Source organism: Catharus ustulatus, chromosome 6 (genome assembly GCF_009819885.2).
Source record: "Catharus ustulatus isolate bCatUst1 chromosome 6, bCatUst1.pri.v2, whole genome shotgun sequence".
In the NCBI taxonomy this organism is placed as follows: Eukaryota; Metazoa; Chordata; class Aves; order Passeriformes; family Turdidae; genus Catharus; species Catharus ustulatus.
Genome location: NC_046226.1, coordinates 5,329,665 through 5,355,147, shown reverse-complemented (window position 1 = coordinate 5,355,147; position 25,483 = coordinate 5,329,665). Strand labels below are relative to the sequence as shown.

At 51.5% G+C, this 25,483-nt stretch overlaps 3 protein-coding genes across 3 annotated transcripts; all 3 read right to left on the bottom strand.

The window, feature by feature from the left end:
• Window positions 1-4,202: 4,202 nt before the first annotated feature.
• Window positions 4,203-5,849, bottom strand: LOC116997348 (inositol 1,4,5-trisphosphate receptor-interacting protein-like 1). The gene is made up of 3 exons (XM_033061897.1): window positions 5,043-5,849; window positions 4,851-4,949; window positions 4,203-4,766 (listed from the first exon to the last, which is right to left on the bottom strand). The coding sequence occupies exons 1-3, from the start codon at window positions 5,847-5,849 to the stop codon at window positions 4,203-4,205; spliced, it is 1,470 nt and encodes a 489-aa protein (XP_032917788.1).
• Window positions 5,850-10,402: 4,553 nt separating this feature from the next.
• Window positions 10,403-11,944, bottom strand: LOC116997345 (inositol 1,4,5-trisphosphate receptor-interacting protein-like 1). Its single transcript, XM_042779375.1, is given in 1 exon segment — window positions 10,403-11,944. A coding segment is annotated over 1 exon segment (1,542 nt).
• A 10,723-nt stretch (window positions 11,945-22,667) lies between these two features.
• On the bottom strand, window positions 22,668-24,116 carry LOC116997344 (inositol 1,4,5-trisphosphate receptor-interacting protein-like 1). Its single transcript, XM_033061893.1, has one exon. The coding sequence runs from the start codon at window positions 24,114-24,116 to the stop codon at window positions 22,668-22,670; it is 1,449 nt and encodes a 482-aa protein (XP_032917784.1).
• Window positions 24,117-25,483: the final 1,367 nt, after the last annotated feature.

Sequence of the window (25,483 nt, the reverse complement as noted above, 5' to 3'; positions counted from 1 at the left end):
GGGCCTTGCATAGCTGCCCCCATTGTGACATGTCCCCTGTGATGTCACAGGTGTCACAGCACATCACAACCCAACCAGCTCCACCCTTTGTCCCCACCCTGGCTCAGCCCTTTAGAGTGGCCCTGGTGTACTGGTTAAGGCAGCCTTTGAGTGAAGCTTCTTCAAAGATCTGCCATTGCTCTTTCCTTTGGATTCATTCTCATCTGCCCTCCATTGGCAATCTCATAGATACCCGTTTTGGAAGGCAGCCTTGAGGATCATTGAGTCTAAGCTTTGACTCCTCACTGCTTGACCTACACCTCAGTCTTGGAGTCAGTGAGGTTGATAAATTCCCAGGAGATCACACAGTCCAATGGCAAACTGAACGCTTCCTATTGCACCAATCAGCCACGTCCCCAGATGTCACATCCACATGACTTTGAAACCTCTCCGGCTGGGCACTCAGCCTTGTCCCTAAACAGCCTGTTCCCAAGCATAATATACTTTTTGTTGAAGGAATATTTCCTAGAGATCCAATCTAAACCTCCCATGGCTCAACTTCAGGTCATTTTCCTCTGTCACTTGTTTTGTTCCCTGGGCTAATGGAACCACCCCCACACAGCTAGACACAGGGAACATCTACATTAGTGTCAGGCCCTTGGGCTGTGAATCCAGCTCCTCTCACAGGAGAGAAAGGTGCTGCTTTTGCACTGTGCTTCACATGATCCAGTGGGACAAAAGGGGTTGTTGGTGGGCAGATGTGTTTCAGGCTACCTGGAAGCATTTGCATGTAAGAAGAACCTTTGTGCCAAATACATCAACGGAGGGAATCCATCTCCTTCAGAAGGAAAATTCAGAATTTTCCTATGAGAAAATGGAAAGGTGTGAAGTGAACGTCAGTGCTGGAATGTCCCTAAATGTCCACGTGGATTTTGCTAAGCTGCAAGGCCAGACTGTGAAGAGGGGGTCCCACCAGACAAGAAATGCCCTCTTGCTCTGGGGCCTTCCATGGCACCTGCAGCACAAGTGAGAGCCCTTCCTTGGCATTTGCCTGCAGGAGGGCCCCAGTTTGGCCAAACCCTGAATTCCCTGTGAAAGCAGCTCAGATTTACACTGGCTGACCTGAAGGAGAGATGCCAGAGGACAGACAAGCTCAACAAAGTGCGACTGTAATCAGGCTTAGGCTACAACTTTCTGTCCCTGTGTCTCTGGAGCCTTGGAAGGGAAAGCTGCAGGGCTTAGAGTGCCCTTCACCAGCTCTCCTGCTAACAGCACTGGGCACCCCAAGGCTATTTGGTCTCAGCCCAGGCAAGAGCAGGAAGAAACCCTCACCTGGCTTTGTAGAAGCCCTGAGACGAGCAAGGATGAGGAGTGTGCAGTGAAGAGACCATCAGCATTGCACAGCAGCTTCTCTCAGCCATCAATCACAGAAAATTCAAACATGAGTGTTTGGCTTTGGGGCTTGTGCTGTCTTTGGTGTGCAGCCTTTTCCCCTACAGGAAAACCTGTGACATTTTCAATGCTGGTGACCTGGATTTGAGTGGACCCATCTCGGTGCTGCCTAGATGGATCTCAAAATTTTGCCTTTGCCCATCTCTTTCCTCTGTTACCATGTGTCAGTCCAAGGGCTAGATGGGTAACAGGCTTTCTGTTTTCTCACCTTGCTCACAGGAGCTGGGAGAGCCACCAACCCCCCTCCTCTGCCTCAGTGTGACCCTAGAAGTATTCTGCAGTAGGGTAAGGTGGCCTGTTGCCAGTGGCTCAGCTGCCAGCACCGGTGCAAACTGACATGCAATGGTCGTCTGTATGGCTTGAGTCATCTCAGCCAGCTGCCAGCACCTGGACTGTGTCATGCCCACATTTGATCCTGCCATCCAATCAGAGGGCACAAACCTGACACTGACAAGTCCACCTCATAGCCATGTCCCCAAGTGCCTCATCCACACATTCCTCTAGTGCCTCAAGCAATGACATTTGCGCCAATTCCATGGGCAGCCAGTGCCAGTGCTTGCCAAACCTTCCAAAGAAGAAAATTTTCCCTAAGACCCAATCTAAGCCACCCGTGGCAGAACTTGAGGCCATTCCCTCTTGTCCTCTCCCTTGTTTCCTGGGAGCAGAGCCTGACCTGCACCAGCCCAAGCGTCCTGTCTGGGAGTTGAAGAGAGTGAGAAGGTTCCTGTGTGCTGCTGACAGTGACTGCAACCATGTGTACCCTGTCCCTGTGCCCGGCACTGCTGTCCCTGCTGTCCCTGCTGTCCCTGCTGGCAGAGCCCTGTCCCTGGGCAGAGCCGTTCCCTCCCCGGGCACAGCCCCATGGGCGCTCCCTGCTGCGGCCTGGCCTGGCCCCAGAGCAGGGTCCCCCTGCGGGTGGCCCCGGGGTGGCCGCGTGTCCCCAGCCGGCTGTGCCTGGGCAGCTGCCTCAGCCGTGAGGGATGCAGAGCTGCGGGAGCCCACGGCTCTGTGCCGCCCGCACTGCAGAGCTCCTGCTCCAGCTGCCAGGGCCTCGGCGCCCGCCCTGTGCCCTCCCGCCCCGCCGGCCGTGCCAGGCCCCGCTTGCTGCCCTCATGGTGGCACTCCTGGCCCCAGGGCTCTGCCAGGGCTTCTCCAGGGACACCTTCCTGCAGCCTTTCAGTGCCTGCCCGGGCCCAGCACCGACCTACACAGGGGCTGTTTGCAAGGGCCTGCAGGGACAGCGCCAGGCCCAGTGGCTTCCCAGTGCCACAGGGAGGGCTTAGGCTGCAGATGTGCAGGAAATTGTGGCCTCTGAGGCTGCTGAGCTCCTGGCCCACGCTGCCCACAGAAGCTGTGGCTGCCCCGTCCCTGGCAGTGCTCCAGGCCAGGCTGGGTGGGGCTTGGAGCATCCTGGCCTAGTGGAAGTTGTCCCTGTCCTTGGCAGCAGGGCTCTAACAAAGCAATTTCTAAGGACCCATCCAAGCCAAGCCATTCTGGGATTCTGTGATCACAGGGGCTGGGGGCAGCTGGCCTTAATTTCCCATTAGAACCTGTTCAGCATTGTCAGTTTGGTTGAGTTCAAGCAGAGCTAAAGAGCCCAGATTCACAGTGTGTGACTTTTACCAACGCTATCGATTGGACTGAGATCAACAAAGTCTTGCACAATCCTGATTCTGATATATTGTATTTTATTGAAACAAGATCAAAGCAGTTTCCAGCTGTCCACTCAGAAATGCAGTAACTCTAGAGCACGAATATGGGTTGCAGCAGAGTGCAACACTAGATATGGCTTTACTTGTACGTAACAATAACATTAATATACGTGATATATTATATACATATGATATATAATATAAATTCTATACTTCTATTAATATATAATGACTATATTGCATCTCTATTTATGTCATATATGTTATACATGCATCTACTTTATGGAAATCTATCCAGACATAAAAGCACTAAGAGCATTAGAACGTGTCACAGTAGATAGTGACACTTAATATGTAATCTATTATCATTTAATCATAACTACATATTAAACTCTCCACAATTATTGTTTATAATAACTATATAATAACTACATATTTCATATCTTTGATAATATTTATATTAATATATTGTTTTGTTTTAACATATTTTACTATATATATGGCAATTTATACAATTCACAGGATATAATAGGTATATACTATATATAGATCTATGAAAAAACCTATCTCAATTCCTATATAAAGACAATTTCAGGTCAGCTCCAAGACAGTTTGTCCAATGCTAAAGGTGTCCCTTGCAGGGACAATTAGAGACACTGTCCATCGAGTGATGCCAACCAAGCAACCCTGACTTTTCCTCTTGGACTTTTTTGTATCATTCTTCTTTTTCTGACCCACATTCCCGCTTCTTTCATGCTCTAAATTTTGGTGCTTATCAATGGCTGAGCACAAGTGCATATTAAAAGTGGGGTTTGGTGACTTTTGACCTGCATGTATGGCATGTTCTCTCTTCATGCACATGCTCAGGAGTGTGGAAATTCCAGCAGGGTTTTCTGCAGATCTGGGTGCCTTCCTTGGAAAATGAAATGATACAAGGAGGTGGAATAAACTCTCCTGTGGCCCTCCACCTGCTGAGGCGGCAGCAGGGGCTGTGGGACCTTGGCCAGAGCCTTTGCTCACACCCTCTTCTCCTTCAAGCACCAAATTTGTTCTATGAGGTGTCTCTCTGCTGCCAGCTGTGAGCAGCACAAGCACAACTCTGTGCATTGGCGCCTTCATTCACTGCTCACCAAGAAGGATTCTTTTGAACCGCTTTAGCAGAATCCGGCACTCATATGTCGCCTGGGTATGGGCGGCCGGTTCCTCTGCCAGCTGATGGAAGAGATTGTATGGCGGAGCAGCTTGAATGTCTGGGGGCAAATGGATGTAATGAGGCAGCCTCTGGTTGCCCACAATGAAATGGTTGACGCGTTTTACCAGCACAGATACGCGCAGGCACCTGCTGATATCCAGCAGTCGGTTCAGGAAATGTCTCCTGCGCCACTGTGACACGGGCCCCACATTGAGCATGTGCATGACAATGGTCTTCATGGCGTAGGTGGAAAAGGTGAAGCCCAGGAGAAGACGGGTGAAGAACTGCAGGCATTTGAGGTGCAAACTGTCCCGGGGAGCCTGCTTGGCGATGTGCTTGAAGAACTTAGCCTCTGCCACAGCATAGGTCTCAGGCCAGGCTGTGCTTTGGGTGTGAGCCTCTCTAGGCTGGCTGCTCACAAAGATGTCTGAGTCACCTCTGCGCACCCCAAACAGCATCTCAATCCTGAAGCTTTCTCTGCCATTGGTCACCTGGAATTGGCAGGAGCGTGTGGAGGGCAGCAGCTTTAAATGCCAGTTGTGTGACTGAGGCAGTGCTGGCCAGATGGCTCTCACCAGCTGGTAGAACCAGCGGGCAGTTTTCTGCACATCCAGGTAGGAGTCGGTGCACAGGGTGTCCAGGAGGCTGGGATCCTGATTGCTCCTCAGCTCCTCCTCGGGGTGGTGCAGGAAGCACAGCATGCTCTCAGCCTGCTGCTCCTTTGTGCAGGTGCACTCCAGCTGCACGCGGACACGGAAATTCCTCACGTGCCTCTCCTCTGCAGAGTCCAGCTCCAGGTGGAAGCTGTGGCCTCGGGGAGGAGTCATGGGAATGAGCACCTTGTACACAACATCCTGCTCACGTGGACTCCAACCTTCGAAGGCACTGCCCACCCCGATGGCTCGTTGCAGGCCTGGGTAGAAGCTGTTTGATAAGATGTGTCCAAAGTAAAGTGCGTAATTGTCCATCAGGTTCTGTGTCCACTCGCAGCCTGCCTGCAGCTCCTGGACCGGCCACTGTATGCGTTCCATGAGAACTCTACCAATGTTATCATCAAAAACAGTGCCTGCCTCATAGACTGCAAGTGCAAGATCATTGTTTTCTGCATTTGCAGCCTCATTGACATTTTCAATATTATCTTCTCCATTTGCAGCAACATGGCCGTCTTCCTGTCCATTGCCATCATCGTTGCCGTCTTCCTCCTGATTGGCATCATCTTCTTCGGCATTTCCAACACCTGCGTCTTCATTTGCATCCCCATTTCTAGCTTCCTCTTCATTTGCACCATTGTTCTCTTCTTCATGGCCTTCTCTTCTCAGGCTCCTTTTGCACCCCATCAACCACAGGATCAAGACAAGAACCAGGAGCACAGCAACAGCTAAGAGCTGCAAGAGCTGCACCTGCTTTGGGGTGAGCTGCTCCGCCTCCAGTTCCTGCTGAATCCTCTCCCATTCCAGCTGCTTTGCCCGCACTTCCATGCGGAAACGTGTTGCCTCATCCCAGGAATCACCCACGAGCTGTGGGTAGTGGATGAGGCTTTTCAGGAGCACGAAAAGCAGCACAATGGAATTCATGGTCTGCAGGAAGATGGAGAGAAGGCCTTGAGTGGGGCTGTGAGGGAGGCAGCGAGCAGTGGGGGCAGCAGGGATGGGAATGCTGAGGGCTCTGAGGGCAGGAAGGACAGGGCCCCAGACAGCTGGCAGGCAGCAACGCCTCTCCTGCTGCCCCAGCAGCAGCAGCAGCAACAGCAGCAGAAGAAGAATGGCACCCTGCCCAAGGCTCTCCCATCAGGGGCTGTCCCTCCATGCAGGGGGAGAACCCAGCCCTGGGGGCAGTGTTTCTGCCCCGGCCCTTGTCCCCAGCCCAGCCTCCCCACCACGTGTGCACTCACCGCTTGCCCAAGCAACACTGGGCCAGCGTTACCTGCTGGGGCCTTTGATAGCTGCCCCCATTGTGACATGTCCCCTGTGATGTCACAGGTGTCACAGCACATCACAACCCAGCCAATCCCACCCTTTGTTCCTACCTTGACTCAGTCTCTCAGATTGGCCCTGGTGTACTAGTTAAGGCTGCATTTGAATAAATCATTTTAAAGATCTGCCATTGCTCTTTCTTTTGGATTGGTATTCATCTGCCTTCTACTGGCAATCTCAGTGATCAACCTTGAGGATCATTGAATCTAAGCTTTGACTCCTCACTGCTTGAGCTACACGTCAATCTCATAGTCAGTGAGGTTGATAAAGTCCCTGAAGATCACACAGACCAATGGCAAACGTAACCCTGCCTACTGCACCAATCCCCAGATGCCACATCCACATGACTTTGAAACCTTTCTGAGGATAGTAACTCTGCCACGCCCCTAGGCAGCCTTTTGGCAAGCTTCGTATTCTTTTAGGTGAAGGAATGTTTCCTAGAAATCCAATTGAAACCTCCCATGGCTCAACTTGAGGTCATTTTCCTCTGTTCATATTCTGTTTGTTCCCGAGGGTAATATAATGATCCCCATAGAGATACAATATCCGTTGAGGGACCATCTGCATTGTGTCAGGCCCTTGGGCTGTGAATCCATCTCCTCTCAGAGGAGTGAAAGGTGGTGCTTTTGCACTGTGCTTCACATGATCCAGTGGGACAAAATGGATTTTTGGTGGGCAGAAGAGTTTCATTCTACCCAGAAGCATTTGCACGTGAAGAGAATAATTGTGTGAAATTCATCAACCGAGGGAATCCATTCCCTTCCACGAAGAAGGAAAAATCAGAATTTTCCTAGTATAAAGCGAAAAGTTTTGGAGTGAAAGTCAGTGCTGGTATGACTCCACATGTCCACGTGGATTTGGAGAAGCTGCAAGGCCAGACTGTGAAGAGGGGATTCTGGCAGAAAAGAAATGGCCTCTTGCTCTCTGGCCTTCCATGGCACTTGCAGCACAAGTGAGAGCCCTTCCTTGGGCTTTGCCTTCAGCAAGGCCCCAGTTTGGGCAAACCCTGAATTCCCTGTGAAAGCAGCTCAGATTGACACTGCCCAGCATGAAGGAGGGGTGCCAGAGGACAGACAAGCTCAACAAGGTGCTACAGCAATGCAGCTTAGGCTATAGCTTTGTGCCCTTGTGTCTCTGGAGCCTTGGAGGGGAAAGCTGCGTGGCTTAGAGTGACCTTCAGCAGCTCTCCTGCTAACAGCACAGGGCACCCCAAGGGTGTTTGGTCTCAGCACAGACAAGAGCAGGAAGAAACCCTCACCTGGCTTTGTAGACCCTGAGAGGAGCAAAAAGGAGGGGTGTGCAGAGAAGAGACCATCAGCACAGCAGCTCCTGTCAGCCATAAATCAAAGAAAATTCAAACATTGCTTTTTGGCTTTGGGGTTTTGTGTTGTCTTTGGTGTGCAGCCTTTTCTCCCCCAGGGAAACCTGTGACATTTTCAATGCTGGTGACCTGGATTTGAGTGGTGCCCTTTTGGTGCTGCCTTGATGGAACTCAGAATTGTGCCTTTGCCCCTGTCTTTTCCTCTGTTACCATGTGTCAGTACAAAGGCTTTACGGGTAACAGGGTTTCTCTTTTCTCACCTTGTCAGAATCTGGGAGAGTCGCTGACCTCCCTCCCCTGGCCCAGTGTGACCCTAAAAGGTTTTTACAGTAGGGTAAGGTGGCCTGTTGCCAGTGGCTCAGCTGCCAGCACCGGTGCAAACTGACATGGAAGGCTCATCTGTATGGCTGGAGTCAGCTCACAGCTGCCAGCACCTGGGCTGTGTCCCACCCCACACAGGCCCAGACATCAAGTCAGAGGGCACAGACCTGACCCTGGCAAATCCACCTCATAACCATGTCCCCAAGTGCCACATCCACACATTCCCCAAGTGCCTCAAGCAAAGACAATTACACCAATTCCATGGGCAGTCTGTGCCAGTGCTTGCTGACCCTTCCAGAGGAGAAACACCCAATTTAAGCCTCCTGTGGCAGAACTTGAAGCCATTCCCTCTCGTCCTCTCCCTTGTTTCCTGGGAGCAGAGCCTGACCGGCACCAGCCCAAGAGTCCTGTCTGGGAGTTGCAGAGAGTGAGAAGGTTCCTGTGTGCTGCTGACAGTGACTGCAGCCATGTGTCGCCCTGTCCCTGTGCCCGGCACTGCTGTCCCTGCTGTCCCTGCTGTCCCTGCTGGCAGAGCCCTGTCCCTTGGCAGAGCCGTTCCCTCCCCGGGCACAGCCCCATGGGCGCTCCCTGCTGCGGCCTGGCCTGGCCCCAGAGCAGGGTCCCCCTGCGGGTGGCCCCGGGGTGGCCGCGTGTCCCCAGCCGGCTGTGCCTGGGCAGCTGCCTCAGCCGTGAGGGATGCAGAGCTGCGGGAGCCCACGGCTCTGTGCCGCCCGCACTGCAGAGCTCCTGCTCCAGCTGGCAGGGCCTCGGCGCCCGCCCTGTGCCCTCCTGCCCCGCCGGCCATGCCAGGCCCCGCTTGCTGCCCTCATGGTGGCACTCCTGGCCCCAGGGCTCTGCCAGGGCTTCTCCAGGGACACCTTCCTGCAGCCTTTCAGTGCCTGCCCGGGCCCAGCACAGAGCTGCACAGGGGCTGTTTGCAAGGGCCTGCAGGGACAGCGCCAGGCCCAGTGGCTTCCCAGTGCCACAGGGAGGGCTTAGGCTGCAGGTGTGCAGGAAATTGTGGCCTCTGAGGCTGCTGAGCTCCTGGCCCACGCTGCCCACAGAAGCTGTGGCTGCCCCGTCCCTGGCAGTGCTCCAGGCCAGGCTGGGTGGGGCTTGGAGCATCCTGGCCTAGTGGAAGGTGTCCCTGTCCTTGGCAGCAGGGCACGAACAAGACAATTTCTAAGGACCCTTCCAAGCCAAGCCATGCTGGGATTCTGTGATCACAGGGGCTGGGGGCAGCTGGGCTCAGTTTCTGATGAGAACCAGTTCGGCACTGTCAGTTTGGTTGAGTTCAAGGAGTCTGTTCACGACTCCACATCCACAGCGTGTGACTTTTACCAGCACTATAGGTCTGGAAAATAAATAGAGACTTGCACAATCCAGATTCTGCAATATTGTATTTTATTGAAGCAAGATCAAAGCAGTTTCCAGGTTGCCATTTATAAATGCACTAATTATAGGGCATTAATAAATGCACTAATTATAGGGCATTAATATGGGTCACAGCAGATAGTGACCCTAGATATGGCATTATTTGTATATAAAAATAATATCATATATATACTGTATAATTTACCTATGCAATAAAATATTAATTTTTTTACTATAATAATACATGTCTATAGCATCTATAATATATATGTTATATATGTACCATTACATCTACTTTATGAAGTCCTTCCAGCCAAATATTAACTGAACGTAGTAATGTTTCACAACAGATCTTGACACTTAATATGTGATCTATTATAATTATTTAAGCATAATTACATATTAAACTCTCCCAAATTATTTTTTATCGGGATAAAATAATTACATCTTTTTGAATTTGATATTATGTATATTGGTGTATTGTTCTGTTTTGTTGCACTTTACTATATATATGATAAATTTATATTCTTTACAGTATATAGTAGGTATACTAAATATATATATATCTATGAAAAAAAATCTAGATTCTTATATATATAAAATTTCAGGTCAGCTTCAAGGCAGTTTTTCCAATGCTGACATAAAGGTGTCCTTTCTTGGGAGAAGGAGAGACAATGTCCATTGACTAATCCTGGCCACGTAACACTGATTTTTCCTCTTGGTCATTTTTGTCCTCTTTCTTTTTCCTTTTCCTGTCCCACATTCCTGCTTCTTTCATATTCAAAATTTGGGCCCTTCTCAAAGACTGGACACTAATGCTGTTACAGGTGGGTTTGGGTACTTTGGCCCTGCATGTACGGCATGTTCTCTCTTCACATGCATTCGTAGGAGTGGGGAAACTCCAGCAGGGCTTTATGAAGATCTCGGTGTCTTTTATGGAAGATGAAATGATACAAGGAGGTAGAATAAAACCTCCCGTGGCCCTCAACCTGCTGAAGCAGGAGCAGGGGCTGTGGGACCTTGGCCAGAGCCGTTACACATATCCTCTTCTGTTTAAGCACCAAATTTGTTCTATGAAGTGTCTCTCTGCTGCCAGCTGTGAGCAGCACAAGCACAGCTCTGTGCAGGGGAATCTCTTTCAATCATCAGGTTTGAGGACTGTTACAAGTCGACGTTGCAGATCGAGGTACTCCTCCATGCCCTGGGAGTGGGCAAACGGATCCATCGCCAGGCGGTGGAAGAGATTGGGTGGCTCAGCCATTTGAACATCTTGGGGCAAACTGATCTTCTCAGGAAGCCTCTGGTTGCCCACAATAAAGTGGTTGAGGTGTTTCACTTCCAGGGATAAGCGCAGGCTCTCGCTGATATCAATCAATCGCCTCAGGAAATGTCTCCTGCTCCACTGCGACATGGGAATGGTGTTCAGCAGGTGCATGACAATGGTTTTCATGGTGTAGGTGGAAAAGCCAATGCCCAGCAGAAGACGGGAGAAGAACTGCAGGCATCTCAGGTGCAAACTGTCATGGGGGGCCTGCCTAGCAATGTACTGGAAGAACTTAGCCTCTGCCACAGCGTAGGTCTCAGGCCAGGCTGTGCTTTGGGTGTGAGCCTCTCTAGGCTGGCTGCTCACAAAGATGTCTGAGTCACCTCTGCGCACCCCAAAGAACATCTCAATCCTGAAGCTTTCTCTACGAGATGTCACCTGGAATTGGCAGGAGCGTGTGGAGGGCAGCAGCTTTAAATGCCAGTTGTGAGACTGAGGCAAAGCTGGCCAGATGGCTCTCACCAGCTGGTAGAACCAGCGGGCAGTTTTCTGCACATCCAGGTAGGAGTCGGTGCACAGGGTGTCTAGGAGGCTGGGATCCTGATTGCTCTTCAGCTCCTCCTCAGGGTGGTGCAGGAAGCACAGCATGCCCTCAGCCTGCTGCTCCTTGGTGCAGGTGCACTCCAGCTGCACGCGGACACGGAAATTCCTCACGTGCCTCTCCTCTGCAGAGTCCAGCTCCAGGTGGAAGCTGTGGCCTTGGGGAGGAGTCATGGGAATGAGCACCTGGTAGACAACATCCTACTCACGTGGACTCCAACCTTCAAAGGCACTGCCCACCCCGATGGCTCGTTGCAGGCCTGGGTAGAAGCTGTTTGCTAACACGTGTCCAAAGTAAAGTGCAAAATTATCCATGAGGTTCTTTGACCACTCGCAGCCTGCCTGCAGCTCCTGGACCGGCCACTGTATGCGTTCCATTAGAATTCTTCCAGTGTTATCGTCCAAATCATTGCCACCTTCATACACTGCCCATGCAAAATCATTGTTTTCTGCATTTGCAGCTTCATTGACAAGTTCATTCTCAATATTATCGTCTCCATTTGCAGCAACATTGCCGACTTCCTCTTCATTGTCGTCTTCTTCGTGGCCTTCTCTCCTCATGCTCCTTTTGCACCCCATCAGCCATAGCACTGAGATAAGGAACACGAGCACAGCAGCAGCTGACAGCTGCAGGATCTGCACCTGCTTCGGGGTGAGCTTCTCCACCTCCAGCTCCTGCTGAATCCTCTCCCATTCCAGCTCTTTTGCACGCACTTCCATGCGAAAACGTGTTTCCTCATCCCAGGAATCACCCACGAGCTGTGGGTACAGGATGAGGCTTTTCAAGAGCACGAAAAGCAGCACAATGGAATTCATGGTCTGCAGGGAGATGGAGAGAAGGCCTTGAGTGGGGCTGTGAGGGAGGTAGCGAGCAGTGGGGGCAGCAGGGATGGGAATGCTGAGGGATCTGAGGGCAGGAAGGACAGGGCCCCACACAGCTGGCAGGCAGCAACGCCTGTCCTGCTGCCCCAGCAGCCGCAGAAGAATGGTGGCCTGCCCAAGGCTCTCCCATCAGGGACTGTCCCTGCATGCAGGGGGAGAACCCAGCCCTGGGGGCAGCGTTTCTGTCCCAGCCCTTGTCCCCAGCCCAGCCTCCCCACCACGTGTGCACTCACCGCTTGCCCAAGCAACACTGGGCCAGTGTTACCTGCTGGGGCCTTGCATAGCTGCCCCCATTGTGACATGTCCCCTGTGATGTCACAGGTGTCACAGCACATCACAACCCAACCAGCTCCACCCTTTGTCCCCAACCTGGCTCAGCCCTTTAGAGTGGCCCTGGTGTACTGGTTAAGGCTGCCTTTGAGTGAAGCTTCTTCAAAGATCTGCCATTGCTCTTTCTTTTGGATTCATTCTCGTCTGTCCTCCATTGACAATCTCATAGATATCCATGTTGGAAGGCAGCCTTGAGGATCATTGAGTCTAAGCTTTGACTCCTCATGCTTGAGCTACACCTCAGTCTTGGAGTCAGTGAAATTGATAAAGTCCCTGAAGATCACAGAGTCCAATGGCAAACTGAACGCTTCCTACTGCACCAATCAGCCACGTCCCCAGATGTCACATCCACATGACTTTGAAACCTTTCCGGCTGGGCACTCAGCCTTGTCCCTAAACAGCCTGTTCCCAAGCATAATATACTTTTTGTTGAAGGAATATTTCCTAGAGATCCAATCTAAACCTCCCATGGCTCAACTTCAGGTCATTTTCCTTTGTCATTTTGTTTGTTCCCTGCACTAATGGAAGCACCCCCACACAGCTAGACACAGGGACCATCTACATAGTGTCAGGCCCTTGGGCTGTGAATCCAGCTCCTCTCACAGGAGTGAACGGTGCTGCTTTTGCACTGTGCTTCACATGATCCAGTGGGACAAAAGGGGTTGTTGGTGGGCAGATGTGTTTCAGGCTGCCTGGAAGCATTTGCATGTAAGGAGAACCTTTGTGCCAAATACATCAAAAGAGGGAATCCATCCCCTACCACAAAGAAGGAAAATTCAGAATTTTTCTATGAGAAAATGGAAAGGTTTGGAGTGAAAGTCAGTGCTGGAATGTCCCCACATGTCCACGTGGATTTTGCTAAACTGCAAGGCCAGACTGTGAAGAGGGGGTCCCACCAGACAAGAAATGGCCTCTTGCTCTGGGGCCTTCCATGGCACCTGCAGCACAAGTCAGAGCCCTTCCTTGGCATTTGCCTGCAGCAAGGCCCCAGTTTGGGCAAACCCTGAATTCCCTGTGAAAGCAGCTCAGATTTACACTGGCTGGCCTGAAGGAGGGATGCCACAGGACAGACAAGCTCAACAAAGTGCTACACCAATCCAGCTTGGGCTACAGCTTTGTGCCCCTGTGCCTCTGGAGCCTTGGAGGGGAAAGCTGCGTGGCTTGCAGTGACCTTCACCAGCTCTCCTGCTAACAGCACTGGGCACCCCAAGGCTGTTTGGTCTCAGCACAGGCAAGAGCAGGAAGAAACCCTCACCTGGCTTTGTAGAAGCCCTGAGACGATCAAGGATGAGGAGTGTGCAGTGAAGAGACCATCAGCACTGCACAGCAGCTTCTCTCAGCCATCAATCACAGAAAATTCAAACATGAGTGTTTGGCTTTGGGGTTTGTGCTGTCTTTGGTGTGCAGCCTTTTCCCCTACAGGAAAACCTGTGACATTTTCAATGCTGGTGACCTGGATTTGAGTGGACCCATCTTGGTGCTGCCTAGATGGATCTCAAAATTTTGCCTTTACCTCTGTCTTTCCTCTGTTACCATGTGTCAGTCCAAGGGCTAGATGGGAAACAGGCTTTGTATTTTCTCACCTTGCTCACAGGAGCTGGGAGAGCCACCAACCCCCCTCCCCTGCCTCAGTGTAACCCTAAAAGGGTTCTGCAGCAGGGTAACGTGGCCTGTTGCCAGTGGCTCAGCTGCCAGCACCGGTGCAAACTGACATGCAATGGTCATCTGTATGGCTTGAGTCATCTCAGCCAGCTGCCAGCACCTGGGCTGTGTCATGCCCACATTTGATCCTGCCATCAAATCAGAGGGCACAAACCTGACACTGACAAGTTCACCTCATAACCATGTCCCCAAGTGCCTCATCCACACATTCCTCTAGTGCCTCAAGCAATGACAATTGCACCAATTCCATGGGCAGCCAGTGCCAGTGCTTGCCAAACCTTCCAAAGAAGAAAATTTTCCCTAAGACCCAATCTAAGCCTCCCGTGGCAGAACTTGAGGCCATTCCCTCTCGTTCTGTCCCTTGTTTCCTGGGAGCAGAGCCTGACCTGCCCCAGCCCAAGCGTCCTGTCTGGGAGTTGTAGAGAGTGAGAAGGTTCCTGTGTGCTGCTGACAGTGACTGCAGCCACGTGTCCCCCTGTCCCTGTGCCCGGCACTGCTGTCCCTGCTGTCCCTGCTGTCCCTGCTGGCAGAGCCCTGTCCCTGGACAGAGCCGTTCCCTCCCCGGGCACAGCCCCATGGGCGCTCCCTGCTGCGGCCTGGCCTGGCCCCAGAGCAGGGTCCCCCTGCGGGTGGCCCCGGGGTGGCCGCGTGTCCCCAGCCGGCTGTGCCTGGGCAGCTGCCTCAGCCGTGAGGGATGCAGAGCTGCGGGAGCCCACGGCTCTGTGCCGCCCGCACTGCAGAGCTCCTGCTCCAGCTGGCAGGGCCTCGGCGCCCGCCCTGTGCCCTCCCGCCCCGCCGGCCGTGCCAGGCCCCGCTTGCTGCCCTCATGGTGGCACTCCTGGCCCCAGGGCTCTGCCAGGGCTTCTCCAGGGACACCTTCCTGCAGCCTTTCACTGCCTGCCCGGGCCTGCACACACCTGCACAGGGGCTGTTTGCAAGGGCCTGCAGGGACAGCGCCAGGCCCAGTGGCTTCCCAGTGCCACAGGGAGGGCTTAGGCTGCAGGTGTGCAGGAAATTGTGGCCTCTGAGGCTGCTGAGCTCCTGGCCCACGCTGCCCACAGAAGCTGTGGCTGCCCCGTCCCTGGCAGTGCTCCAGGCCAGGCTGGGTGGGGCTTGGAGCATCCTGGCCTAGTGGAAGGTGTCCCTGTCCTTGGCAGCAAGGCACGAACAAGACAATTTCTAAGGACCCATCCAAGCCAAGCCATTCTGGGATTCTGTGATCACAGGGGCTGGGGTAGCTGGCCTTAATTTCCCATTAGAACCTGTTCAGCATTGTCAGTTAGGTTGAGTTGAAGCAGAGAGCTAAAGAGCCCAGATTCACAGTGTGTGACTTTTACCAACGCTGTCGATTGGACTGAGATCAACAATGTCTTGCACAATCCTGATTCTGATATATTGTATTTTATTGAAACAAGATCAAAGCAGTTTCCAGCTGTCCACTCAGAAATGCAGTAACTCTAGAGCACAAATATGGGTTGCAGCAGAGTGCAACACTAGATATGGCTTTACTTGTATGTAACAATAACATTAATATACGTGATATATTATACACATATGATATATAATATAAATTCTATACTTCTATTAATATATAATGACTATATTGCATCTCTATTTATGTCATATATGTTATACATGCATCTACTTTATGGAAATCTATCCAGACATAAAAGCACTAAGAGCATTAGAACGTGTCACAGTAGATAGTGACACTTAATATGTAATCTACTATCATTTAAACATAACTACGTATTAAACTCTCCAGAATTATTTTTTATAATAACTATATAATAACTACATATTTCATATCTTTGATAATATTTATATTAATATATTGTTTTGTTTTAACATATTTTACTATATATATGGCAATTTATACAATTCACAGGATATAATAGGTATATACTATATATAGATCTATGAAAAAACCTATCTCAATTCCTATATAAAGACAATTTCAGGTCAGCTCCAAGACAGTTTGTCCAATGCTGAACCTAAAGGTGTCCCTTGCAGGGACAATTAGAGACACTGTCCATGGAGTGATGCCAGCCAAGCAGCGCTGACTTTTCCTCTTGGTCTTTTTTGTATCATTCTTCTTTTTCTGACCCACATTCCCGCTTCTTTCATGCTCTAAATTGTGGTGCTTATCAATGGCTGAGCACAAGTGCATATTAAAAGTGGGGTTTGCTGACTTTGGACCTGCATGTATGGCATGTTCTCTCTTCATGCACATGCTCAGGAGTGTGGAAATTCCAGCAGGGTTTTCTGCAGATCTGGGTGCCTTCTTTGGAAAATGAAATTATACAAGGAGGTGGAATAAACTCTCCTGTGGCCCTCCACCTGCTGAGGCGGCAGCAGGGGCTGTGGGACCTTGGCCAGAGCCTTTGCTCACACCCTCTTCTCCTTCAAGCACCAAATTTGTTCTGTGAGGTGTCTCTCTGCTGCCAGCTGTGAGCAGCACAAGCACAGCTCTGTGCATTGGCGCCTTCATTCACTGCCCACCAAGAAGGATTCTTTTGAACCGCTTTAGCAGAATCTGGCACTCATATGTCGCCTGGGTATGGGCGGCCGGTTCCTCTGCCAGCTGATGGAAGAGATTGTATGGCGGAGCAGCTTGAATGTCTGGGGGCAAATGGATGTAATGAGGCAGCCTCTGGTTGCCCACAATGAAATGGTTGACGCATTTTACCAGCACACATACGCGCAGGCACTTGCTGATATCCAGAAGTCGGTTCAGGAAATGTCTCCTGCGCCACTGTGACACGGGCCCCACATTGAGCATGTGCATGACAATGGTCTTCATGGCGTAGGTGGAAAAGGTGAAGCCCAGGAGAAGACGAGTGAAGAACTGCAGGCATTTGAGGTGCAAACTGTCCCGGGGAGCCTGCTTGGCGATGTGCTTGAAGAACTTAGCCTCTGCCACAGCGTAGGTCTCAGGCCAGGCTGTGCTTTGGGTGTGAGCCTCTCTAGGCTGGCTACTCACAAAGATGTCTGAGTCACCTCTGCGCACCCCAAAGAACATCTCAATCCTGAAGCTTTCTCTATGAGAGGTCACCTGGAATTGGCAGGAGCGTGTGGAGGGCAGCAGCTTTAAATGCCAGTTGTGTGACTGAGGCAGTGCTGGCCAGATGGCTCTCACCAGCTGGTAGAACCAGCGGGCAGTTTTCTGCACATCCAGGTAGGAGTCGGTGCACAGGGTGTCTAGGAGGCTGGGATCCTGATTGCTCCTCAGCTCTTCCTCGGGGTGGTGCAGGAAGCACAGCATGCTCTCAGCCTGCTGCTCCTTGGTGCAGGTGCACTCCAGCTGCACGCGGACACGGAAGTTCCTCACGTGCCTCTCCTCTGCAGAGTCCAGCTCCAGGTGGAAGCTGTGGCCTCGGGGAGGAGTCATGGGAATGAGCACCTTGTACACAACATCCTGCTCACGTGGACTCCAACCTTCGAAGGCACTGCCCACCCCGATGGCTCGTTGCAGGCCTGGGTAGAAGCTGTTTGCTAACACGTGTCCAAAGTAAAGTGCGTAATTGTCCATCAGGTTCTGTGTCCACTCGCAGCCTGCCTGCAGCTCCTGGACCGGCCACTCTATGCGTTCCAAGAGAACTCTACCAATATTATCGTCAAAAGCAGTGCCTGCTTCATAGACTGCAAGTGCAAGATCATTGTTTTCTGCATTTGCAGCCTCATTGACATTTTCAATATTATCTTCTCCATTTGCAGCAACGTGGCCGTCTTCCTGTACATTGCCATCATCGTTGCCGTCTTCCTCCTGATTGGCATCATCTTCTTCTGCATTTCCAACACCTGCGTCTTCATTTGCATCCCCATTTCCAGCTTCCTCTTCATTTGCACCATTGTTCTCTTCTTCATGGCCTTCTCTTCTCAGGCTCCTTTTGCACCCAATCAACCATAGGATCAAGACAAGAACCAGGAGCAGAGCAGCAGCTAAGAGCTGCAAGAGCTGCACCTGCTTTGGGGTGAGCTGCTCCGCCTCCAGCTCCTGCTGAATCCTCTCCCATTCCAGCTGCTTTGCACACACTTCCATGCGGAAACGTGTTGCCTCATCCCAGGAATCACCCACGAGCTGTGGGTAGTGGATGAGGCTTTTCAAGAGCACGAAAAGCAGCACAATGGAATTCATGGTCTGCAGGAAGATGGAGAGAAGGCCTTGAGTGGGGCTGTGAGGGAGGCAGCGAGCAGTGGGGGCAGCAGGGATGGGAATGCTGAGGGATCTGAGGGCAGGAAGGACAGGGCCCCAGACAGCTGGCAGGCAGCAACGCCTGTCCCGCTGCCCCAACAGCAGCAACAGCAGCAGGAGTAGAATGGCGCCCTGCCCAAGGCTCTCCCATCCGGGGCTGTCCCTGCATGCAGGGGGAGAACCCAGCCCTGGGTGCAGCGTTTCTGCCCCAACCCTTGTTCCCAGCCCAGCCTCCCCACCACGTGTGCACTCACCGCTTGCCCAAGCAACACTGGGCCAGCGTTACCTGCTGGGGCCTTGCATAGCTGCCCCCATTGTGACATGTCCCCTGTGATGTCACAGGTGTCACAGCACATCACAACCCAGCCAACCGAACCCTTTGTTCCTGCCTTGACTCAGTCTCTCAGATTGGCCCTGGTGTACTGGTTAAGGCTGCCTTTGAATAAATCATTTTAAAGATCTCCCAAGGCTCTTTCTTTTGGATTGGTATTCGTCTGCCTTGTACTGGCAATCTCAGTGATCAGCCTTGAGGATCATTGAATCTAAGCTTTGACTCCTCACTGCTTGAGCTACACGTCAATCTCATAGTCAGTGAGGTTGATAAAGTCCCTGAAGATCACACAGACCAATGGCAAACGTAACCCTGCCTGCTGCACCAATCCCCAGATGCCACATTCACATGACGTTGAAACCTTTCTGAGGATGGTAACTCTGCCATGTCCCTAGGAAACTTCTTGGCAAGCTTCGTATTCTTTTAGGTGAAGGAATGTTTCCTAGAAATCCAATTGAAACCTCCCAGGGCTCAACTTGAGGTCATTTCCCTCTGCTCATATTTTGTTTGTTCCCAGGGGTAATATAATGATCCCCAGAAAGCTACAACATCAGTTGAGGGACCATCTGCATTGTGTCAGGCCCTTGGGCTGTGAATCCATCTCCTCTCAGAGGAGTGAAAGGTGGTGCTTTTGCACTGTGCTTCCCATGATCCAGTGGGACAAAATGGATTTTTGGTGGACAGAAGAGTTTCATTCGGCCCAGAAGCATTTGCACGTGAAGAGAATGCTTGTGTCAAATTCATCAGCCGAGGGAATCCATTCTCTTCCACGAAGAAGGAAAAATCAGAATTTTCCTAGTATAAAAGGGAAAGTTTTCGAGTGAAAGTCAGTCCCGGAATGTTCCCACATGTCCGTGTGTATTTTGAGAAGCTGCAAGGCCAGACTGTGAAGAGGGGATTCTGGCAGACAAGAAATGGCCTCTTGCTCTCCGGCCTTCCATGGCACCTGCAGCACAAGTGAGAGCCCTTCCTTGGCCTTTGCCTTCAGCAGGCCCCAGTTTGGGCAAACCCTGAATTCCCTGTGAAAGCAGCTCAGATTTACACTGGCTGGCCTGAAGGAGGGGTGCCAGAGGACAAACAAGTTCAACAAAGTGCTACAGCAATCCAGCTTGGGCTACAGCTTTGTGCCCTTGTGTCTCTGGAGCCTTGGAGGGGAAAGCTGCGTGGCTTGCAGTGACCTTCAGCAGCTCTCCTGCTAACAGCACTGGGCACCCCAAGGCTGTTTAGTCTCAGCACAGGCAAGAGCAGGAAGAAACCCTCACCTGGCTTTGTAGACCCCTGAGAGGAGCAAAGAGGAGGAGTGTGCAGAGAAGAGACCATCAGCACTGCACAGCAGCTCCTGTCAGGCATAAATCACAGAAAATTTAAATATTACTGTTTGGGTTTGGAGTTTTTGTTGTCTTTGGTGTGCAGCCTTTTCTCCCCCAGGGAAACCTGTGACATTTTAAATGCAGGTGACCTGGATTTGAGTGGACCCATCTTGGTGCTGCCTAAATGGAACTCAGAATTGTGCCTTTGCCCCTCTCTTTCCTCTGTTACCATGTGTCAGTGCAAGGGCTTGATGGGTAACTCTTTTCTCACCTTGTGCTCAGAATCTGGGAGAGTCACTGACCTCCCTCCCCTGGCCCAGCTTGACCCTAAATGGTTCTGCAGTAGAGTAAGGTGGCCTGTTGCCAGTGGCTCAGCTGCCAGCACCGGTGCAAACTGACATGGAAGGCTCATCTGTATGGCTTGAGTCATCTCAGCCAGCTGCCAGCACCTGGGCTGTGTCATGCCCACATTGATCCTGCCATCAAGTCAGAGGGCACAAACCTGACACTGACAAGTCCACTTCATAACCATGTCCCCAAGTGCCTCATCCACACATTCCCCAAGTGCCTCAAGCAATGACAATTGCACCAATTCCATGGGCAGTCTGTGCCAGTGCTTGCTGACCCTTCCAGAGGAGAAACACCCTATTTAAGCCTCCCGTGGCAGAACTTGAAGCCATTCCCTCTTGTCCTCACCCTTGTTTCCTGGCAGCAGAGCCTGACCTGCACCAGCCCAAGAGTCCTGTCTGGGAGTTGCAGAGAGTGAGAAGGTTCCTGTGTGCTGCTGACAGTGACTGCAGCCACGTGTCCCCCTGTCCCTGTGCCCGGCACTGCTGTCCCTGTTGTCCCTGCTGTCCCTGCTGTCCCTGCTGTCCCTGCTGTCCCTGCTGGCAGAGCCCTGTCCCTGGGCAGAGCCGTTCCCTCCCCGGGCACAGCCCCATGGGCGCTCCCTGCTGCGGCCTGGCCTGGCCCCAGAGCAGGGTCCCCCTGCGGGTGGCCCCGGGGTGGCCGCGTGTCCCCAGCCGGCTGTGCCTGGGCAGCAGCCTCAGCCGTGAGGGATGCAGAGCTGCGGGAGCCCACGGCTCTGTGCCGCCCGCACTGCAGAGCTCCTGCTCCAGCTGGCAGGGCCTCGGCGCCCGCCCTGTGCCCTCCCGCCCCGCTGGCCGTGCCAGGCCCCGCTTGCTGCCCTCATGGTGGCACTCCTGGCCCCAGGGCTCTGCCAGGGCTTCTCCAGGGACACCTTCCTGCAGCCTTTCAGTGCCTGCCCGGGCCCAGCACACACCTGCACAGGGGCTGTTTGCAAGGGCCTGCAGGGACAGCGCCAGGCCCAGTGGCTTCCCAGTGCCACAGGGAGGGCTTAGGCTGCAGGTGTGCAGGAAATTGTGGCCTCTGAGGCTGCTGAGCTCCTGGCCCACGCTGCCCACAGAAGCTGTGGCTGCCCCGTCCCTGGCAGTGCTCCAGGCCAGGCTGGGTGGGGCTTGGAGCATCCTGGCCTAGTGGAAGGTGTCCCTGTCCTTGGCAGCAGGGCAGGAACAAGACAATTTCTAAGGACCCTTCCAAGCCAAGCCATTCTGGGATTCTGTGATCACAGGGGCTGGGTGCAGCTGGGCTCAGTTTCTGGTGAGAACCAGGTGGGCACTGTCAGTTTGGTTGAGTTCAAGGAGTCTGTTCACACCTCCACATTCACAGCATGTGTCTTTTACCAGTACTACAGGTCTGGTAAACAAATAGAGTCTTGCACTCTCCCAATTCTGTAATATTGCATTTTATTGAAGCAAGATCAATGCAGTTTCCAGGTTGCCGTTTATAAATGCCCTAATTATAAAGCATTAATGTGGCTCATAACAGATAGCGACTCTAGATATGGCATTACTTGTATATAAAAATAATATTAATATATACAGTATCATATACAAATGTTATAAATTTAATATTTTATTTCTATAATAATACATGTCTATAACATCTATATATTATATATATGTTATATATGTATATACACATCTTTTTTAAGAAGTCCTTCCAGTTAAAAATTCAATGACAGTAGTAATTTTTCACAACAGATATTGACACTTAATATGTGCTCTATTATTAATATTTAAACTTTATTACATATTCAACTCTCTCAAATTATTCTTTATCAGGATAGAATAATTACATATTTTGTAATTTGATATTATTTATATTAGTGTATTGTTCTGTTTTGTTGCATTTTACTATATATATGATAAATTTATATTCTTTACAGTATATAATAGGTGTACACAATGTATATAGCTATTAAAACACATCAAGGTTCTTATAGACACAAAATTTCAGGTCAGCTTCAAGGCAGTTTTTCCAATGCTGACATAAAGGTGTCCTTTCTCGGGAGAAGGAGAGACAATGTCCACTGACTAATCCTGGCCACGCAGCGCTGATTTTTCCTCTTGGTCATTTTGTCCTGTTTCTTTTTCCTTTTCCTGTCCCACATTCCCACTTCTTTCATATTCAAATTTTGGCCCTTCTCAAAGACCAGGCACAAATGCTGTTACAGGTGGGGTTTGGGTACTTTGGCCCTGCATGTACGGCATGATCTCTCTTCACTTGCATTCGTAGGAGTGGGGAAACTCCAGCAGGGCTTTATGAAGATCTCAGTGCCTTTTTTGGAAAATGAAAATTATACAAGGAGGTAGAATAAAACCTCCCGTGGCCCTCAACCTGCTGAGGTGGCTGGAGAGGCTTTGCATGCATCCTCTTCTGTTTAAAGCACCAAATTTCTTCTATGAGGTGTCTCTCTGCTGCCAGCTGTGAGCAGCACAAGCACAGCTCCGTGCAGGGGAATCTCTTTCAATCGTCAGGTTTGAGGACTGCTACGAGCCGACGTTGCAGATCAAGGTACTCGCCCATGCCCTGGGAGTGGGCAGCCGGATCCATCGCCAGGCGGTGGAAGAGATTGGGTGGCTCAGCCATTTGAACATCTTGGGGCAAACTGATCTCCTCAGGAAGCCTCTGGTTGCCCACAATAAAGTGGTTGAGGCGTTTCACTTCCAGGGATAAGCGCAGGCTCTCGCTGATATCAATCAATCGCCTCAGGAAATGTCTCCTACTCCACTGTGACACAGGAATGGTGTTCAGCAGGTGCATGACAATGGTTTTCATGGTGTAGGTGGAAAAGCCAATGCCCAGCAGAAGACGGGAGAAGAACTGCAGGCATCTCAGGTGCAAACTGTCAGGGGAGGCCTGCCTAGCAATGTACTGGAAGAATTTCAGTTCTGCCACAGCATAGGTCTCAGGCCAGGCTGTGCTTTGGGTGTGAGCCTCTCTAGGCTGGCTGCTCACAAAGACGTCTGAGTCACCTCTGCGCACCCCAAAGAACATCTCAATCCTGAAAATTTTTCTGCCACTGGTCACCTGGAATTGGCAGGAGCGTGTGGAGGGCAGCAGCTTTAAATGCCAGTTGTGTGACTGAGGCAAAGCTGGCCAGATGGCTCTCACCAGCTGGTAGAACCAGCGGGCAGTTTTCTGCACATCCAGGTAGGAGTCGGTGCACAGGGTGTCTAGGAGGCTGGGATCCTGATTGCTCCTCAGCTCCTCCTCGGGGTGATGCAGGAAGCACAGCATGCTCTCAGCCTGCTGCTCCTTGGTGCAGGTGCACTCCAGCTGCACGCGGACACGGAAGTTCCTCACGTGCCTCTGCTCTGCAGAGTCCAGCTCCAGGTGGAAGCTGTGGCCTTGGGGAGGAGTCATGGGAATGAGCACCTTGTACAAAACATCCTGCTCACGTGGACTCCAACCTTCGAAGGCACTACCCACCCCGATGGCTCGTTGCAGGCCTGGGTAGAAGCTGTTTGTCATGACATGTCCAAAATAAATCATATAATTGTTCATCAGGTTAGTTGTCCACTCACAGCCTGCCTGCAGGTCCTGTACAGGCCACTGTATTCGCTCGACTAGTGTCCTTCCTATGTTCTCTTGAATACGATCCTCTAAGTCATTTCCAACATCATCTTCTTCTGGCTGCTCTCTCCTCAGGCTCCTTTTGCACCCCATCAACCATAGTACCAAGAGAAGGACCAGGAGCCCAGCAATGACTAAGAGCTGCAAGGACTGCTCCACTATACTCTGCTTCAGGGTAAGCTGCTCCATCTCCTGCTCCAGCAAAAGCCTTTCCTCTTCCTGTTGTTTTGCAAACAGATCCATGCGCAGACGTGTTTCCTCATCCTCAATCTCACCCACGGGCAGCAGGTACTGCATGAGGCTTTGCAGGAGCAAGAAAAGGAATCCTATGGCATCCATGGTCTGTAGGAGGATAAAGAGAAGGCTTAAATGGGCCAGTAGAGAGTGAGATGACAATGAGGAAAGCAGGGATGGGAATGCTGAGGGCTCTGAGGGCAGGAAGGACAGGGCCCCAGACAGCTGGCAGGCAGCAACACCTGTCCTGCTGCCCCAACAGCAGCAGCAACAGCAGCAGAAGAAGAATGGTGGCCTGCCCAAGGCTCTCCCATCAGGGGCTGTCCCTGCATGCAGGGGGAGAACCCAGCCCTGGGTGCAGCGTTTCTGCCCTGACCCTTGTCCCCAGCCCAGCCTCCCCACCACGTGTGCACTCACCGCTTGCCCAAGCAACACTGGGCCAGCGTTACCTGCTGGGGCCTTGCATAGCTGCCCCCATTGTGACATGTCCCCTGTGATGTCACAGGTGTCACAGCACATCACAACTCAACCAGCTCCACCCTTTGTCCCCACCCTGGCTCAGCTCTTTAGAGTGGCCCTGGTGTACTGGTTAAGGCAGCCTTTGAGTGAAGCTTCTTCAAATATCTGCCATTGCTCTTTCTTTTGGATTCATTCTCATCTGCCCTCCATTGGCAATCTCATAGATACCCGTGTTGGAAGGTCTCCTTGATGATCATTGAGACTAAGCTTTGACTCCTCCTGCTTGAGCTACACTTCAGTCTTGGAGTCAGTGAGGTTGATAAAGTCCCTGAAGATCACACAGTCCAATGGCAAACTTAACACTTCCTACTGTACCAATCAGCCACGTCCCCAGATGTCACATCCACATGACTTTGAAACCTGTCCGGCTGGGCACTCAGCCTTGTCCCTAAACAGCCTGTTCCCAAGCATAATATACTTTTTGTTGAAGGAATATTTCCTAGACACCCAATCTAAACCTCCCATGGCTCAACTTCAGGTCATTTTCCTCTGTCATTTTGTTTGTTCCCTGCACTAATGGAACCACCCCACACAGCTAGACACAGGGACCATCTACATAGTGTCAGGCCCTTGGGCTGTGAATCCAGCTCCTCTCACAGGAGAGAAAGGTGGTGCTTTTGCACTGTGCTTCACATGATCCAGTGGGACAAAAGGGGTTGTCAGGGGGCAGATGTGTTTCAGGCTGCCTGGAAGCATTTGCATGTAAGGAGAAGCTTTGTGCCAAATACATCAATGGAGGGCATCCATCCCCTTCCAAGCAGAAGGAAAAATCAGAATTTTCCTAGGAGAAAATGGAAAGGTTTGGAGTGAAAGTCAGTGCTGGAATGTCCCCGCAGGTCCATGTGGATTTTGCTAAGCTGCAAGGCCAGACTGTGAAGAGGGGGTCCCACCAGACAAGAAATGCCCTCTTGCTCTGGGGCCTTCCATGGCACCTGCAGCACAAGTGAGAGCCC